The following is an 18786-nucleotide window of genomic DNA, read 5'->3' as shown; positions in this document are numbered from 1 at the left end:
ATAAATAAATAAAGTTAAATATTATTCCATTAAAATTTATTTTTATTATCTAGAAAGATGATTTTAGTACACTACCATCTGCCTATTAAATCAATAACCGCAGTCTTTTCTCACACCCAATATGATTTTAGAATTGAAAATTCTACCAATTTTAATTAAGAGAAATAGGAAAAAATTTTTAAAATGGGAAATTTAATTTTTCTTCTAGAACAAAATAACCCATTTTTTTTAAAATAAAAATAATAATTAGGTGAAGGGAATCTTAGGGCAAGATAAGGATGAATGCAAAAGAAATAGAGAAAAATAAAAATAAATAATAAAATAAAATAAAATAAAATAGTGGGAGCCACAAAGGTTAAGGGATGTGCCTTAGTTAGGCTACAAAGCGTGCTCCTTTTTTAATCCAATCCACTACCCTTCCCTTTTTTTTTCTTTTTGGAAATAATATTTTATTTATTTCCTCATTATTATTATTATTATTATTATTATTATTATTTATTATTTATTTTTTTTTTTTTGCCCACCACTTTGATGTCTGTTGTTCAAAAAGAATTCGGGTTGATCACAAACAATGTGCTGAAAGAATTTGTGTTCATCAGTACAAATAGAGAAGAATGTGAATGTGAAGACTAACGAATATTCATATTTCAGATTTTAAATTTTTATTTGAATTTTAGGTTTAAATTATTACATTTTACACTTTTTTTTTTTTCTAAATTTGATCTTTAATCTTTTAAATTATTAATATTATCGTGTACATTTCAAAATTTATTATTTAGACTCTCTTCAATACATCAATCTATTTATCAGTAATTTTTAATAAAATAATTTTTATTCTTGCTCGTGTTTCAAAAAGATTAAAAATCGTTAATGTACTTAGTCTTTTCAAAATGTAAGATTTATATCGTGCTCGTGTTTAAAAAAAAATGTGATTAAATAATTTTTATGAAATTGATTAGTTTTTTTTTTTTTTTTTTTTTTTTTTTTTTTTTTTTGGTGAAATAGTGTGGAAGCTAGCGTGATTAAATGTGGCATAATTAAGGATAGGACTAGAGGTGGAAAATATTCATTAAAAAAAAATAGAATTTTAATTTTTTAATAAATTTATTTTTATCCAACCCCGTTTCAACAAGTGGCACCTCCAAATTAGTCCCCAAACTGCCACGCGCCATTTATTGCCACCTAGACAAAATTAATTCAGTTATTTATATTATTATTTTTAGTTGTTTAAAATTATAATATAATATAATCTTATAGAAAATGATAACATTGCAAATAATGGCAGATATAATTAGAGATTAAAAGATGTCAATTATAAATCCTTTTTATAAAGTATAATCAATCCAATTTAATGTTAACTAATTAATTATGGTTATGAATCCTATGGTTTGCTTTAATTAATTAAAAATGGGTTTTCTCAATTTAATTAATTAATAAAGTATATTTAAATGTTGCATTGCATCATCATTTTTATTAACTATTTTTAATAACAACGACTTAATAAAAATAAAATATTTATATGAATACAAAGGGACCAGGCTAAATTGCATTTCATATATATATATATATTTATTGTATGTATAGGTCATTGGACAATGGTTGGAAGACTGTATATCAAAATCAATTAGGTCGTTTCCAAAACATTATATTGAATGTACCTACCGATTTTAATTCTAATTTATATGATTTGATAATTCAATATACAGTGAATCTATCTATATCCGTCACCCATGTACATTTGTCGAGCTTTTATTAAGATTCTTTAAGGTCTCACTTTATTTTACTTTAATATATAAATGTTGTATGGTTAGAATATTCATTTCTCGAACCCACTTCCTTTTTTTTCTTGGAGAATCTCTTTATTAGAGTTTGGAGTTAGCACATGTAAGAGATCTTTGAATGAATTTCAAAATCACCCAGCTATCGTGAAAGTTATGTTATTACATGTAAAAATCTTGTTGTCAATTAGACTGTACAACATAAATATGTTCATATAGACTGAACACTTGTGTTAGACAAAATATGTTCTCATGTATACAGTATGACATGATCAATATTATCTACTTACTTAACTATTTTCAAAATAAAATACTGTCTCCACAAACTAATATAAATAATATGATTCATTTTAGCATGTTTTGTCCTTACTCAAATGCTTCATAGTAAAAATTTTCAGTTATTTGTAACAGTCTAAGCTTACTACTAAGAGATATTGTCCGTTTTGACCCGTTAAAATATATAAATTGCTTATAATTAACAAATCGAGATTCTCTCTCTCAAAGGGTCAATGGGGGGAAATATGGGGCATGTGCATGGCTCACATGGACAGCCTATGTATAGCTAACCACCATGCATGACATAAAATTATGATCTTTTATTAATTAGAGTTATTCATACATGCTTTTTATATAAATAAATAAAAATAATGCATTTATATCTTAGACATCTTATTTATTATCATCCGAATCATATCTTTTTAAATTTTAAGATTTTTTCACCCACACTAATATTATAGTATATTATATTATCACACACCTATATAGTTAAATTCCTAATTAAATTTCAAAAGTAAAAGTAAGTTTAGATTGAAAATAAAGAAGAAGTAATATTTATAAACATAAATTAAAATAGTTATTAAAGTAATAAAATTACATAATATAATGAATACAATGTATGAACCATACCAAACAAATAAAAGGACAAGATGAAGCACATCCAAATATAAAAATTCATATATTATGTAATTTAATTTTTTTTAAAAAATGTATTTGTTAGGTTAGGGATATTTTATGCTGCATTCTTAGGAAAGGGATGCGAGAGGAAATTTCCTTTTTTTTTTCGTCCAATCTCAAATTTCTGTCTATGAATTGCACATAAATAATCAATAATCATTTTTTAATTTAAAAAAAAAAACCCTTAAAAAGTGTAATCATAACTCCCAATTTAAACTACATGTGAGAATTTTCCCAAAAAGAAAAAGAAAAAAAAAAAACATAGCCTTTCAAATGTATTATTACTAAACAGAGAAAAATGCTCAAAAGTTTGTTTTTTTTTCACTCTCTCTCTCTCTTCCCCCACCTCAAATTGTTTAGATATTTTCATACTAGAAGAATATGGTACAAAGCTTTTTTTTTTTTTTTTTTTTTTAAATTTACTTTATCAAATATATATATATATATATATATATATTAACCACTAAATATCCTTTATAAAATTTAGCTTAGAATTCTAAGATATATTTAACCAAAGAAAAAAAAAAGTCATCAAATAAAAGCTCGGTATCACAATCGCGCTCTCACATAACATTCGTAAGCGATTATGTGACACTCACTCTCACCACTGAATGAGTCAGCCAACTTGAAGTCGTGTGTATTCAACTTGGCGATATGTATCCAAGGCTTTAACCCCACTTTAAGAAGAATGCTTTAAAAAACAAAGGCACAGAACAATTTTGGAAAGAGAGTTCGAAAGCAAGATTTGAGAGAAATGAAGAAAGCAATGTTATAGATTATAAGCAAAAAAAAAAAGCAACATAACAACATGGATAACATATAACTCCAAATAGAAAGAATTAACAACTAATCGCATCCCTTTATAGTACATTACATTCGGGAGAGTCAATAGATCAATTCGTGTCCCAAGTGTTTTGAGCAAGAGTATAGGATGAGAGTTGAGGTGATATAAATAAATGGAGAGAGAGAGAGGAAGAGATTAGGAACTTTTTAGTGTTCCATGAAAAAGGGGGAGAAGGAGGGAAGGCAGGCAGGAAGGAAGGATAATGATAATGATAATAAGCTTTTTTGCAGCATTGATGCAAATGTTTGAAAGGGGTTGGGAGAGCTGTCTGTCTGGAATATCTTTTTCTTTGATCTTCCTTTTATATATATATTATACAACACATTCAAGGACACCAAAAATAATATAAAAGAAATATATATATATTAGATAGAGAAGGAAATCCACACTTTCTTATTGTGTACCTCCTGAATTATTAGCAGGAGAGAAGAGAGAGTGGGTTTTGTCCTTTCAAAACCTGAATTATTATCATTCATCAGGGAGTTGGAGCATTGGCATGAATGAGAGGAAGGCAAGAGATGTTCAATGAGTCTCCTAAGAACAACAACCTATCATCAACGTCCACCCTCTTTCTTTATCAGGTCACTCCCATCATCCATTTCTTCTTCATTTTCTCTGCTGCAGGGTTTTGTTTAATTTCTTACTCTTCTGTTGGAACTGGGATTTTCAACATAATATTGCTTGGGATTGCTCAATGTCAGTGGTTTTAGGCTTATCTTTTCAACCCTGTACTTCAGGTGTTTTCTGAGAAATACCTCCAATAGAATTAAGATGTTTGATGAGCTTATGGGAAGGAAAGTGGACACATTTTTATGCCCACCAGAGAGAGAGAGAGAGAGAGGGATCTGAATCCCTTTTCTTTCTTTCTTCCTTTCTGGCATTGTTTCTTCACTGTTTGATTGTGCTTTTCCAGTATCAAGATACCATGAAATCCCTGAAATTATAACATTTTCTTTACTTCTAGATTAGCCAAGCCTATACATTTGATTTGGATTGGCTTAGAATTTGACTTCTACCTCGCTATAACTGCCTCCATTACATGTAAATCTCTGTCTCTCTCTGTCTCTCTCTGTTTCTCTCTCTTGTGGAGAGAGAGAGAGAGGAAAAGCTTGTGCTTAATTGTCAAAGATGACTTTTTTTGACAATTTTCTTTGTGGGTTTCAAGAATGGTTTGTCAAAGTTGTGGCTTTGTTGTCCATTTGGTTTCAGGCATGGGAACAAGACTTGAACCCACTTTCAATCCTCTACCCACCACCTCTGCCCACAGCAGCAGCAAAGCATTCACAGTTCAAAGAGTGAATGAGTGGCAGCATTTCCAGGGGTACTCAACTAAATTCTATACAACATCTGCTGCCATGAGTACTGGACTTGACAAGTTTCAAGAAGCACTGAACAAGATGCTGCAGAAAGGAGACGTTGAAGCCATTAAAAACACAATGCAGCTCCATGACAATGTATTCAAGAATCAGGTAAGAGAACATTTCAATTCTATCCTTTTCTATCCTTTTGTTTCTGTTTCATTTGTTATATCAGCAACCACTCAAGTAGATAACGTTTGTTTTGTAGGTGAAGGAACTCCATCGGCTGTACAGTGTCCAGAAGATGTTGATGGAAGAGCTGAGGAAAGAAACCAAACAAAACACATTAGGGAGTCCAATGGCAAGTTCAGGAATTAACCACTTACAGTTCAACAACCGCGAAACTTCAACAACACAGACCGCTGGAGAGGGGCTGACTTTCAATCTTGATCCAAGTAGTAGAGAGAGAAGTGGAAGCTGTTCTGGAGACAACATGAGAATGTCAAGAGGCTTTGATCTTGAAAGGCCAGCAGAAGAGGACATGTCGACTGGCATTAGCACCGTCGACGAGGACCAAGCCAGGCCAAGCACTCCGACGATAGCCAGAAAAAGTAACAAGATGTGCATAGATGGGTGTGAAGAAGACAGTGATGTTGAGCTAACTCTAAGTATTGGAGGAGGCAGTCTAAGCAAGAAGAGATCAAAATCCTTTCCTCCTATTACTCATAAGGATAGAGAGATTGATTCATCTTTGTCATTCAAATCAGAAAGAGGAGAAGAATGCAGTGACCCAACCACCCCCATGAGCAGCTCAAGTGCAACATGTGATCAGGAAACAAAACGGCCACATTGGCTTTTTCAAAGTTTAAAGCTCAAGTAGCAGAGAAGATGACAAGTTTTGTATCTATCATTCCAAAACTTGCAAAAAGAAAAACAGGTTTGTTCACATTAATACATTTCCAACCAGTTGAGATTCTAATATTAGGGTGTTCTACTCTTCTACTCCAACTCCAGATAGAAATTTTGTAAGTTGAGCAAAATTACAACAAAGCATCTCAAAAGGATATTGAAACTATTATGCATTCTAACATCAGAGAAGAACAGAGAAAAGGTAGGAGCAGAGACTGTAGATGACGCTCAACATCATAACCAAAGCTTGACAATTTATATTAAAAAACTGGTGATGATGACCACTGCTAGTCAAGCAAAGAAAGGAACACAGGGAAACATCCAATTCCAGGCAATGAAAGAAACAGTGTCATATCAGAGATGCAAATCAAGTGGGACAAAGAGAACAAAAATTGTCTTCTTTTCTGTACCCTTTTATTTGTGTCTGCAGCTTTACTGCCGGTGGTGAGTTAATTTAGAAGAAAAGGCATTTTTGAAGAGGAAGGACTGTGTGTGTTAGTGGATGGAGAGATGCCATAACAAACAGAAAAAGTTACTTGCTTGACCAGAAAGAGATAAGAGATGATGAAATGATGGTGTGCTTAAAGTTAATGCGATCACACTACTGAACGTGCGTGCTGCTCCGTACCGTAACCCATTTTGTCTTGTGGGAGGATGTCATCATTGTGTCCTTCCCCCCACCGAAACTTTTGACTACTTTTTAGCATTAGACACAAAAGCTTAGATCAAAACTATATTTCTTCATTCAATTCTCTTTTCGTCTTTATTAAACACTAAAACAGACAGAAGAAATGTACCAAATCCTAAAGATTCTTCGCTGTATTTGCCTTCTCCTCAAAATCTCAAAACTTCCATCACCATTACTATTTCGCTTCAATTTCTTCCACCATGTGAAGGAGAAAGGAGAGAGAGAGAGAGAGAGAACGAATCTTGCAATTGGGATCTGCAAATACAGCAAAGGGAGGAGAGGTTATTATTACTTCAGGGGTTAGCAATGGTGAAATCTGAAAACATGACACAGCCAATTAATCAATATAGACTCACCGGATTTGATGATGAAGAACTACTTAAACACCTAAGAGGGCTTTCTGGGGATCGAGTTGGCCGCTACAGTAGCTAGAAGGAACAAAGTTTAGTTCCATTCTTCCTTTCCACTCTTCTCCAGGTTTCAGTGTGATGTAATTCTCAATAGCAGCAGCTCCCACACAAACCATTTTCTTGTAATCCTGGTTTCCTAAGTCTTCTATCGCCTTTGCCTTCTTGTCCCACGGATTCCACACAACTATATATAATATAATGTGTATTGAACGCATATTATAATTTATAAAAGAATATTAAAATACAGCATGTGATGAACTAGATTACCCGCGTCTAAAAGCCCATCTTTCCGCAGTTCAATGGTTTTCTTTCTTTCGTGATCCAAAATTGCTATCTTTGTTGGGGTTAATACATATACCTTATCCACCTAACAAACAACCAAACACACGATGTATGAAAGAGTTTGTCTTCGTGAATATCAAACAATGTTAATTATGAACATGAATTTCCTTCGTATGTTAATGAGAAAGAATTCGGTATTTCCTTTCCTGGGGATAGTCTCATAAACAGTATTGGTGTTCTTAAAAAGAGTAAAGAAAGTTCTGAGAGTGTAACCTCCGATTCAAATGTTATAGCATCGGCTTGTTCAGTTATACGCTCCTTTTCCTGCAAGTGGTCAAGATAGTTGAGCGTCTCCACTCCCTCCACACGTACTTCACTGCGCACAGAAACCCGTCCCAATCGGACGAGTGAATGAAAGTGACATATATATGAAGTTTGAAACCAAATGATTTCAACAAACAGATAGTGAGCGAAAGGCCAGGCCCCAAACCTTATGTCAGAAACAAACAAATAGGGAAGGTAAGCAAAAGTAAAGGAAAACGGCTTTCCAGAGGGCCTTATGTTTCTGATACGCGATGTCAATCGCAGCTCCCCTTCGTAGCCCAAAGCAACCCTATGACGAAATTCATATCTGATTGCAGACGAAAATGAATAGGAATGAAAACATGAATTGAATTGAATTGAATTGAATTGAATTGAAAGAAGAAGAATAGAAGGGATCTTACTTGTGAGGCCATGTCCAGCGATCTTGTTCGTCGAGAATCAAGTCGATGTAAGAGCTGCAAGGTGCAGCGGTAGGGAGAGGAGGGGGATCCAAATCGATTCTCCAGAATCTCGTCCTCACAAATCCATGTCGCTCTATCATACCATTGTTGAGAAACTGTAGCGAAGAGAGTTTTGTTTTTCTTCACCGCCCAAACCACAACAATTTTGATTTTGACGAACACAATGGAAATTTTTACACCTACTTGAGGAAAGCATATCGGAATTCCCCCGCGAATTGGCTTCGGAGGCGCAAACACAGCCTGCATTCGATTCGACCTCTTCATTTCAAAATCTAATAACAATAATGGCGCGAATCGAATTAATTCATTAATTTAACTCAAAGAAAAGATTAGTTCATTAGTTACCTTTGTGCTCACAAAAAGCAATTCCTCTCCCAATTTATTCTTCCAAGACAACACCTGACCTCCGTACAACAACACCTAGCCAAAACGGTACTCAGACAGAATAACCACAAATTAACACATCAATAAAAATTAAAACAAAAAATTCCTATGAGTAATTTTTCCTTTTCTTCCATTAACGTACTAAAAATTGCAAAAGACGTCGACACATTTTGAATACTTTGAAATCTAATTGACTTTCTCGATTAAGATATGTAATTGAATCTAAAATGTTCTTTTCATTCTGCAAATTAAAGAAATGTGTATGAGTAAATTGATAGGAGAAAGAAAAGAAATCAGTCCGGCATGGAAGTCATTGATAGAGCTTTTGGCGCACGAAAAGCGAAAATGCTTCTTGAAATCAATCGCAATGTGAGATTAATTCAAACCAGAAAGCATGAAAATCATTGTTGAACTCGAGCTCGATCTCAAAGGCAGATTCAAACCAGAAGAGCATGCATGTAAATGAGTGTTGAACTCGATCGCAATGGCAGATTCAAACCAGAAAAGCATGCATGAAAATGATTCTTCAACTCGATCGCAATGGCAGATTAATTCAAACCAGGAAGCATGCATGAATTCGATTGCAACGGCATATTCAACCCGGAGAAAGCATGCAATAAAATCAGTCTTGAATTCCATCGCAATTGAAGATTCGCACAACATGCAATACGATACGGAATCCTAAAATCAAAATTTAGTCGCGATCGGTTTCTTGTGGGAGACGGAATATACGCGGTACCTCAGCGGAACTGCGACGGGGCCCACGGAGAATCACCTTCTCCAAACCATTACTGTCAGTGGTAAACTCGACGCTTCCGATAGGAGAGTCGGCAATGGCGGCGGCTGCGGCTGCGGCGGAGACGTTAGAAGAAGACGTCGCCTGAGAAGAAGAAGAAGACGTCGCCTGAGGAGAAGAAGAAGACGACGACGACGATTCACCTACTGTGCGCTTCATCTATGAATCTGAATGTGAATCCGAATGTCACTGGAATTGTAGCAATCGTTTCCTGGTCGCGAATCATTCTCCTCGAATATCTTTTATATGCGATAATCACTCTCACTCACAGGCTTTTCCGGTTCATGATCTATAATCCCATGCAAATTTGACTTAGTCAAACATTATTTATATTACCCAGCGCTTTCCTTCTTTTTATTAATATGAACTGTATTATATACTTTATTTTACTTATATTAATGAAATATGATAACTTATTTAGTCTATTACATATACCTAAAATAAAGTATATCATCCATATATTATTAATATATACTTTTTTCAATGTCTTAATTTGTTCTTGTTTTGACTCGTTACATTTAAGCTCGATGACACACGATATACAAATATCATCTTCATTATCTTTTTTTGGCTTCATTTCTCCATCAATCTTGCCTTCACCTTGAGTTATTCCACTATTTCTATGATTCATTTTCGACAATCTATTGGTTTTTTATTGATACACGAGTTCTTTCAACTATTCCGACAACTTGTGTGACACTCGAGTAAAGTGATACATGAATGAACCAAGACTATATCCGAATAAGAGTGATCACGAGGACGGGATAACTAAGAAAGACTTAAAAAAAACTGAAAATCACTACTTATACTAATAGTATGCACTTCCCCGTTTAGTGGCAAACATGGATGCAGTTTTATGTTGGATATAGTTTTCACTTTTAGAAGTGAGGAGTAAATAACATGATTATGTCGAGAACGCTGAGGTACATAGGTGCTGAATCCTAGGCATGGTCATTCATGCCCCTCGTGCCGCTGCTCGTCCTCTAGTCGTCCGCTAACCTGCATTAAGGGGATCGTAGAGGCCCAACTAAAAATTCAATTTGGTTGTATTGACAACTTTTTCTTTTACCAACTAAAAAAAGTGTCACGCCTCGTTGACAGGTCAATTGTGACGTCGTTTATAGTTTTCGATTTTGATTGATGAATCAGTAATATGTCAGTATTTATTAAAAAATATTTTCAAATTCTTTTCAAACGTAATAAATGAGGAAATTACTTAAAAAAAAATAATAAAATTTTATTTAAAAAAAAATGAACAAAAATGAGAGGACTGGTTTTTACAATGCTGTCTGTACATGATTCCATCCTCAGCCATCAATCAATACAACTAAAAGTAATTGCTATCTCTCTCACTGTTTTTTTTTTTTTTTTTTTTTTTTTAATAAAAAAATTAGAAAACAAAATCAAATGAAAAAAGAATTAAATAACAAAAACCAAACCAAATTTCAAAGCAAATAATCACACAACTAACTCAACTCAACTGCTAGTGAAAGCTCTAGACACATTCAAACCACTAAAGAACAGCTCTGAGTTTTGTTTGGGAGCAGAGACAGCTTAAAATGCACTGATGCTCTCCATTAAGAACTCTGAGTTGCACAGCTGCGGACGATCAGAATGATGGCAATCGATTAGAGTATCGGTTTATAGAACACGAACCGATATCGTTACAACGAACGAACACTGCTACTGGCAACCAAACCTCAAAGACGAGCAATCAAAGGCATTGTTAAACAAGGAGCTCTAGAACAAATGTAACACCATTTTAAGTTTGATCTGCTTCCATCTCGGTAGCTTATAGAACTCATCCTTTGTCATTCCAAATTTCTCCTTGAACTCCGCTGATGACAGGTATGTCTGCACGTTTCAAATTCCACGCATCAGAACTCGATGTCGATTAACGATATTTCTAGTTTCCATCAAATGGTTTTGTCAATGAATGGTTACCTCTCGCTTCGTCACGTCGATGTCTGGAACTGGAGTACTCGTCAGTGTCGTAAGGGACTCGTACGGATGTACTGTGAGACCTTCCTCATCTTCAACTTCACCCTCCTTCACATCTTCCTCTATAGTAAGAGATCCTAATCTGTTGCTCTTGGAGTTCTCTTTATTATCCGACTCGGGTTTCGGCTTCGAGGCACCTAGGCTCCCAAAAGAAACCCATTAATTCAATAAAGTTAGGAAAATCGTGATGAACGAGAACAAACTGTGGCGAAAGTTGAATGAACTTGTACCCTTCAAAGAGCGAGGTATGATAAATTCTCGAGCGGGTGGTGGCTGTTCGAAGCTTGCACTAAGTGCTGCTATGGCTGCCTTTTTAGAAGCCAGCTTTGATGAATCAGGAGTAATAGATTTTGGGTATAATCTTCTAACCATTGGTGGAGGAGTAGATAGATTTCTAGCACTTGGGTTCTCAAAATTTGCAGCTAATGCATTGAAAGCAGGCGACCTTCCTCTCACACGGACTCGATCGGGACTAAACGACACACTCCTTGAGCGCTGTGATTTTTCGGGCACACTACTCGACCTCCCTCCATACATTACAGGAGTTCTCCGCTTCGGTTTCTGATTAAAGGTCGTGTAAGCATCAAAAAAGAGAAAGACAATAGACAACACATTCAAATATTGTCTTACTTATTATTGAACTCAAAAGCTTAAGCTAAAGCTAATTAGATAGGAAAACAAGAGATGACTTACATTTACAGCAGGAGTACCATCATTTCTGACTAATGCAAGCTTTCTCTGAAACGAATTTCCGTGCATCTGTATTCGAAAAATTAAAAGAAACGGATTATCGTCTGAGCTTCGGAATACAGATGATCGTACACAATTGGCATAAAATTCTTACAGCGGATTTTGCAGAATCCCACGAGAAGAAACGTGTGAAAAATGGTGGCTCGCTCCCTTCCATAACGATATATATCGGAGTTTCACGTGATAATTTTTCGAGAAGAAAATCAATCTCGAGAAATTTCTGTCAAGAATATGGAAAAGATAGTAAAATTGTAAATCATTTATAGCAGACATAAGAGAATTGAGTGACAATAAAATTTAAAAAAGGATTCAATCTCCTGATGGAACGTACCTCACCAATTTGTAAAGCATGCAGTTTAGTCTTGGGGTCAACCTGTTGGCCAACCCAAACAAAGATCTCAGAGTGACAACTAAGAATGTAAATATCTTCCGTCATCAGATCATCTTGGCGAAAGTTGTATATCTCTGCAACCTGCAATAATATCAAAACACGAAACTAAGAACGATTTACGATATACGTTCTTCGAAAACATTACAAGAACGAGATAAAAAGAGAATACCTTCAAATTTTCTGCAAGATGCCACCATAATGAACAAAGTTATGAACAAAGTTAGAGATGTAAACAAACGAAAAAAAGAACAATAATGATGAAAGAGTATTAATTGATACAAACCTTTTGAAAAAGTGCAAGAGAATAAGTGTGTATCACTTTCATTATTCCGAGCAATTTTCTGAGTAGGATATTCCAATTTTCCTCCCAACAATTCCCAAAATTGTTCAGACTCTGTGCTTTCCTTCTGTGGCCTAGATTGACAATTAGGCTGCAGAAAATTGGGCATTTATATGAGAAGAAATCTCGAGAGATGAACTCGAATGTCGAGATGGGTTGAACGAGAGCAGAAAAGAATTTTCGAAGTAATTAATGCATGGTTAAGAAATATTCTGATCGTCGAGTACGTATCCAATAGCGTTTGCCTTCGACACAGGGAGACTATTTGCCCAAAATCCTTTAATGAACAACAAATGATTTTACATGGTCTAATGGCAGCTTGATTCATAAGGGTACATCATTGAAAAGTAAGAAGTAACTCAATGATCCTTATCATAGGAACTCAACCATCCATGAATATTGTGTCCATAAGGGCGTATAACTATCACCTTTATCACATCCAGAAATCTTTCAACAAGTTCCTGGTCATCAGGGGTGGTAAGACTTCCACACCAAGTAAAAACAGTAGGGCCACTATGTAAAATGTAACAATAAGAGGAATTCAAAGAGGATCCGACCTGATGGGAACAAAAGAACAAAAAAACAACAATGTGTATATTAGCTGAAGTATGCACAGGATGAAAGTGCAAGACCATGGGGCGAGGGCAACGTACTGCTTCAACTTGAATTGCTTGCATATTCTCGGGGCCAGAGCCCTGGACCCGAAACAATGCAACACCGTCTTCTGAATTCGTCACGTCTGGAATTTCGTTTTCTGTAATGTAATTCTTGTAGCCATCACTCATCCCACCCTGAAAAATTTTTTATCAGTCAACTTTAGGAAACAATTCAACATAAAGAAGATTTAAATCTCAAGAAACAAACATACCTTAAAAACGATAAAGCTCTGGAAAATAGAATAGAACTGGACTGGTTCATATCCTTCGTAGATACAAGCCTAGTAATTTGAAACGGACGATATCTTTAATTAGAGACGACAAATAATTTAGAGGAAATGAATTTAACTAATTAAGCAAAAGATATAAATCGCGGAAGATACCTGAACAGGCAGGAACTTCAGCGATTCGACCATCTTGGCGGCGAGCGATAGAGCAGAAGCTCTTTCTTCCTATATCAAAAGAAATACACTTACAAGATATTCCTTATGAAAATAAATGATAAATACATAGAATCAAACCTGGACATGCCACGAAAAATCTTTTTATGCTTACAACTTTTCCTATAGAAAATGTTACCTTAAACAACTTCCCAAAAATCATTATTCAAATATTTTGATGCTTCAAATGTGACATAATCAGAGCGTCATTATACCTAGTTCGACATGATCCATTTTCATTTGTCCACACACACAGGGGAGTTGAGGTGGTTGTTAAGATTGCACAACAACACACTCTATATATTCTCTCTTACTATACATACTTAAAGTCATAAACATTTAGCCAAATTCCTACTTGCATTTTATCTCTTGTTCTTTGTGTTCATTTAGATTGAGTGTGTGTTGTGTGATCCTAACAACTGGTATCAGAGTTAGGCGAGATTTACCACGATTTGTGAAGTGATACCAGTTGTTAGGATCTCACAACAACACACTCGATTTAGATGAACACAAAGAACAAGAGAGAGAAAATGTAAGGAGGAATATTGGCTAAAGGTTTATATTGATGACTTCAAGTATGTACTTTCTATATTCTTTGTATTCTCTCTTACTTTCTATATTCTTTGTATTCTCTCTTACTGTACATACTTGAAGTCATTAATATAAACCTCTAGCCAATATTCCTACTTGCATTTTCTCTCTTCTGTTATTTGTGTTCATCTAGATCAAGTGTGTGCGTTGTTATGTGATCCTAACAGTGGTGACGGAAAGGAATTGGGGATGAAAATGTTAACTACCTCAACACTCTGTTTCCCAAACCATGTTCCGACGAGAAATTCTTCCTTGTCATCTCCGGAGTATGAATATTGGAAAATGTAGCAATCTCCAGTGTAAAATTTTGACTGATCAGAGATGGGAAGTAGAAGTTTTTCCCCGCCGCTGACACGCCAGACCTGTAAAATTAGGGAGCTGACATCATTAGGTAAATCATTTATGGTGATTATTAACAGGGTAGTGATTTTCTAACCATATTTACCTGTAGATTTCCTGTACAATCAATGTAAGGTCGAGGTTCCTCTTTTACAGGATCATTTTTCAAAAGACCCTTCACATTAACTCCACTACGTTTCAAAAGTGCTAAAAGATAACCAAAAAAAAAAAAAAAAAAAAACACGGGAAATTAACCCGAAAGATCTACTCAAAGAACCTTGAATCAGGAAGCTACTAAATAAAAGAACCTTGAATCAAAGAATTTCTTCATTTACCAACCTGCAACTTTGCCTCTACCATCCTCAGATACGCTTACATCAGTTGTTTCTGGCCATGAATCGAACTTGGCTCGGAATATTATAGGTTCAAAGCCTTCAATCACACGCATTATATGTGATTGTGGACGATCAGGATCACTGACTAGCTCCTGTTAACAAGAAGAGATATAAGAAACTTAAGTCCTCAGATAAACATAGATCAATGAACTAAGGAGGCTCAGAAAATTACTTCTGCAGCTCTGCTGGCACCTTTCCTTTCATCAAGAGAGGTATTTCTCCCCATCCATACAAAAACTTCCGCCCCGCTATCTAGAATATAACATTTATTCGTGTCTAACAGCTCCCTAGCTAAAGAATCGGCCTCAACAGATTCTCTATTACCCTTCTCAACACTGCAAAAATTAGAGATCATGGAAGCAAATATGATTTTATTCCAGCAAAACTTATTCATAACTTTGAAGTGATAACCTGAAAATGATTTTATACCATAGTAGTTTAATTGGCTGCGTATCGACCATCTTATCACCTTCACTGCCTACTCGTTTTGGAAGTGGAGCAAAACCACCAAATAAACCCCAAAATTCTCCAGTATCAACATCTGCCATCAATTTGCCATCCTCTGTATCACAATAGACATGATTGGATTATTAGCAACATGATACCATAGAAACTATGAGCTTTCAAGTTTATGAAACTAAACTTGTTAAAACAAAATTAATAAATGAAATAAATATTTCTTATTTTAAGCAATGGGCTACTAAAGTTCTGTTTACTTACCAATGGCAGCTACCCCGCATCTTCCATCGTGATACGTATCTTTAATGTATTGAACTACTTCCAATGCCTTGGCCCTCTCTTGAATGGATGAGTTGGAACCATTAAATTGGAATATTTTAGACTTGGTATCAAGAATGAAAATATCATCATGGGTAAGCGAAGATCGAGCAAAAGTAACCTGCCATCGGAATGAACAACTTATAAAATGACCAAAAAAGAAGAATAAATGTGAAGTTAATTCCTTATCAGCCAGCATATCTGAGGTTAGACTTGCCTCTTTAACATGAACAACACGTTTTCCTTTGCAAACATACAACCGAGTCTGGTGTTCTTCAGCCTCTGCGTGTTTGAACCCAGACAAAGCTCCACCTTCTTGTGGTATAATGCACGGTTTAAAATATGATAAGAACTTCTCTGTTTCGTGACCTTGTACTTCACGGTACTGAACAGCACGTCCTCCAAGGGCTGCATCCAATTCAACAGTTTTGATGGCTGCAGAACCAGCTTCATCCTAAATCGACACGTCTTAAAAATTAAATTTGAAAACCAAGAGATAACCCACCAGACAATTACTGAATGATTAGAGCTTACCTGAGTGGTATCCTTACCAAGCCAATAATGAATATCATGCCGCAAAGCACCACTTTTTAAGGATGAGGTCTGCAAAGTTATATACATGAATCACTAGAAGGATTGAGTGCCACCTTATTATGGTACGTGTGTTAAGGATTCCTATTAACATAAAAGCGCGTAGTAAAAGATCAAACGATAACCACTTGCCTTTAGGACGATATAGGAATCTCCCATGAAAAATTTTCCGTGAGATGCTTTTGGTACTAGAACAGGACGAAAATTCTCGATGCGCCATACTTCAAGCCCACTATGTATTGTCAAGGTAAACAAAATAGAAACTTCCAAATGCTAGAGAGGAAGCAATTGTAATGAATCACATAATAAAGAAATGGAAGAAACTGATTTTCTCAATTGTTATTTAAATCACATTATGTGGATACGCTTTCTGGCCAGCACCCTGAAAAGCTTGATCCAAATCTCTCATCGAGACAGCCATGTTATATTCACAACGTTGTTGTTACCTACCACTTTTGGTTACATAAAGTCAGTGTGAAGCGGTCACAAACGTAACAGATCATTAAATTGAGACAAGTTTGAAGTCGAAAGAGATCTTATTACAAGTGGAACTATTGATGTATAGTTACCTCGGTGAGTCGTCAAATTAGCACAAACGATTACAATCAATTCAACAATGATGTAAAGTAGCTGAATTTTAAAAGAGGCAGAAAATGTAGAACACATTTGGAAGTCACAAGGACTTACTCATAGGATAAGCAACACTAAACTAGTTTTGACATTCAGTTCCCTGCAACTATAACGACTCGAGATTAAAGAATGCACACAAAAACCATCCCTAAAAGAAAGCCTACCCCGAAACATAGAAGATGACACGCATATACAATTCCTGGCATCACATGGTAAAATCTTCCCAGTGTTCGTATCTCAAAATCAACCCCATGAAACCATGAAATCTGGTCATTTATGAAACATACCGTAAAGGAGTAAACGTTTTATTAATAAGAATTTCAGGCTCAACAAACAAAAAACTCTGTACTTTATCATTTGTGACAAGCATATCCCACGAAGCTATGGTACAAGGAACAAAGGAAGTGAACAGGAACGTATTGTTGGATGATTAAGAAACTCCAATGCATGTCATTTGGTAGAAAAACGAGGGATAAACATAGTTAATGCACAAGATAGAGAAGAGGAAAATGAAGAATGAGAAGCCAAAATATTGAAGTACCTGGAAGAACAAAACTTCAAGGAGAATAATAGCAGGAAAAAAGACAGTCACCCAGATCGAATCCTAGCTTGTACAAGCTTATGGAATTTGTAGAATCTTCACAACCCAGTAGAGAAAACGGAGGGGAGAGTAAGAAGGCAAGGACAAAGAGAGAAAACCGAGGCTGAAGAAGAAGAAGAAGAGGAGATAATAGGATTAAGAAATTCAGAGAGAGAATATGGAGGGAATGATTAAGGACAGGCGTGCATATCACTAACTATAACAACAACGAAGAAAAAAAACACCACCCCACGAGATAAAACAACAGGGATTAGCCTTTTCACCGCAATACCACATTACCCAGATGAATTTTGTGGGAATTTTCTTGTTTAAACAGAAGATTCTTTAGAAGTCTGTTTCCCTATTAATCTCATCACAAATTTACAACAGTAAAGGATAAAACTAGACGAAATGAACAGTAGAATGCAGTAAAATAAACAAAGAAACACCATGAAACAAGAGAAAAACACAAAAAAACAAAAACAGATGGGTACCTGTAAATTGTAAATGAGAATGGTGGGGTTCCCTGTTGACTGTGAAATGAAATCTCTCGTTTCTTCACATAATAGTTTAATTGTTGTGCATTTGAATGGAAGATTAAAAAAAAAAGAAAAAGAAATTAAAGCATGAAAAGGGAAGAAATCGGTTGGTCGGGGGATTGAAATTGGCAAATGGGTCAGCCGACTTCCGCTCTGTGAGGATTGGCTGCGAATGAAGAGAGAGAGGATGGTCGGTCACCGTCCATGATTCAAGCACACCGCCAAAAAGCCTACGGTGGGGCTTTGCCATAGGAAGCAAGCGACTCTCTCTCTCTCTCTCTCTCTCTCTCTCTCTCTCTCTCTCTCTCTCTCTCTCTCTCTCTCTCTCTCCCTCCTCTGTTTTCTTTTGCTTTTTTGGATTTCCTTTTTTGCCCCTTAATTGGGTTAGGCTAATTCAATTTGCTTATGGTATGTTAACGCTTGACAGTACAGTTCCAGCACAAAAGTAATTAATAAAATAGAGATTATGAATTTGACCAATAATCATTTTACTTCCAATTTTCTAATTCTTTTAAAATTATATTTGTTTTAATACTCAAATTTTCATATTAATTCCAATACTTAATTGAATTTTTAGTTTTTTTTAATCAAGTTATAGCTACTACTTCTTTTAATTTTTTAAATTTAGCTTGATTTTT

The 18786-nt window shown here is 35.3% G+C and overlaps 3 protein-coding genes across 6 annotated transcripts; 1 reads left to right on the top strand and 2 right to left on the bottom strand.

Moving 5' to 3' along the window:
• Positions 1–3933: 3933 nt before the first annotated feature.
• On the top strand, positions 3934–5855 carry LOC111793451 (uncharacterized). 2 transcript variants are annotated; one of them, XM_023675334.2, is made up of 3 exons: positions 3934–4157; positions 4786–5045; positions 5143–5855. In XM_023675334.2, exons 2-3 carry the CDS (start codon positions 4788–4790, stop codon positions 5752–5754), a joined length of 870 nt encoding a protein of 289 aa, XP_023531102.1. In that variant the 5' UTR covers positions 3934–4157; positions 4786–4787; the 3' UTR covers positions 5755–5855. The 2 variants fall into 2 exon arrangements, with proteins under 2 accessions (XP_023531102.1, XP_086979327.1); XM_087123201.1 differs by lacking the exon at positions 3934–4157 and having other exon boundaries at positions 4722–5045.
• Positions 5856–6257: 402 nt separating this feature from the next.
• LOC111793358 (putative glucose-6-phosphate 1-epimerase) lies at positions 6258–9306 on the bottom strand. The gene is made up of 9 exons (XM_087123200.1): positions 9072–9306; positions 8294–8368; positions 8132–8188; positions 7889–8043; positions 7654–7794; positions 7437–7539; positions 7149–7248; positions 6828–7065; positions 6258–6726 (listed from the first exon to the last, which is right to left on the bottom strand). Exons 1-8 carry the CDS (start codon positions 9285–9287, stop codon positions 6851–6853), a joined length of 1062 nt encoding a protein of 353 aa, XP_086979326.1. The 5' UTR covers positions 9288–9306; the 3' UTR covers positions 6258–6726; positions 6828–6850.
• Positions 9307–10483: 1177 nt separating this feature from the next.
• LOC111793452 (villin-4) lies at positions 10484–18472 on the bottom strand. Of its 3 annotated transcripts, none has more exons than XM_087123198.1 (23): positions 18104–18472; positions 16765–16851; positions 16532–16631; positions 16343–16411; positions 16026–16262; positions 15752–15929; positions 15461–15593; positions 15204–15366; positions 14976–15123; positions 14743–14843; positions 14504–14659; positions 13650–13718; positions 13479–13547; positions 13264–13401; positions 13039–13167; positions 12554–12701; positions 12440–12450; positions 12211–12351; positions 11974–12099; positions 11823–11888; positions 11360–11690; positions 11073–11266; positions 10484–10982 (listed from the first exon to the last, which is right to left on the bottom strand). In XM_087123198.1, exons 2-23 carry the CDS (start codon positions 16818–16820, stop codon positions 10869–10871), a joined length of 2877 nt encoding a protein of 958 aa, XP_086979324.1. In that variant the 5' UTR covers positions 16821–16851; positions 18104–18472; the 3' UTR covers positions 10484–10868. The 3 variants fall into 3 exon arrangements, with proteins under 3 accessions (XP_086979324.1, XP_086979323.1, XP_086979325.1); XM_087123197.1 differs by lacking the exon at positions 18104–18472 and adding an exon at positions 17571–17928; XM_087123199.1 differs by lacking the exons at positions 13039–13167; positions 18104–18472 and adding an exon at positions 17571–17935.
• Positions 18473–18786: the final 314 nt, after the last annotated feature.

The sequence above is a fragment of the Cucurbita pepo genome, chromosome 4 (genome assembly GCF_057944985.1).
Source record: "Cucurbita pepo subsp. pepo isolate OVF chromosome 4, ASM5794498v1, whole genome shotgun sequence".
In the NCBI taxonomy this organism is placed as follows: domain Eukaryota; kingdom Viridiplantae; phylum Streptophyta; class Magnoliopsida; order Cucurbitales; family Cucurbitaceae; genus Cucurbita; species Cucurbita pepo.
The sequence above is the reverse complement of the archived record's forward strand: the minus strand, read 5'-3'. Positions and strand labels throughout refer to the sequence as shown.

Bases quoted from the DNA above. Each gene is read 5' to 3' on its own strand.
- LOC111793451 (XM_087123201.1), top strand. From the start codon at position 4,743: ATGGTTTGTCAAAGTTGTGGCTTTGTTGTCCATTTGGTTTCAGGCATG. The intron at 5,046-5,142 runs GTAAGAGAACAT...TTTGTTTTGTAG, and splicing joins ACAATGTATTCAAGAATCAG to GTGAAGGAACTCCATCGGCT.
- LOC111793358 (XM_087123200.1), bottom strand. From the start codon at position 9,287: ATGAAGCGCACAGTAGGTGAATCGTCGTCGTCGTCTTCTTCTTCTCCT. The intron at 8,189-8,293 runs GTAACTAATGAA...AATCGAATGCAG, and splicing joins TGCTTTTTGTGAGCACAAAG to GCTGTGTTTGCGCCTCCGAA. The intron at 8,044-8,131 runs GTAGGTGTAAAA...TCTTCGCTACAG, and splicing joins TTCCGATATGCTTTCCTCAA to TTTCTCAACAATGGTATGAT.
- LOC111793452 (XM_087123198.1), bottom strand. From the start codon at position 16,820: ATGGCTGTCTCGATGAGAGATTTGGATCAAGCTTTTCAGGGTGCTGGC. The intron at 15,124-15,203 runs GTAATTTTCTGA...TCTTGTTAACAG, and splicing joins GTGCCAGCAGAGCTGCAGAA to GAGCTAGTCAGTGATCCTGA. The intron at 14,844-14,975 runs GTTGGTAAATGA...GTTATCTTTTAG, and splicing joins TGGTAGAGGCAAAGTTGCAG to CACTTTTGAAACGTAGTGGA.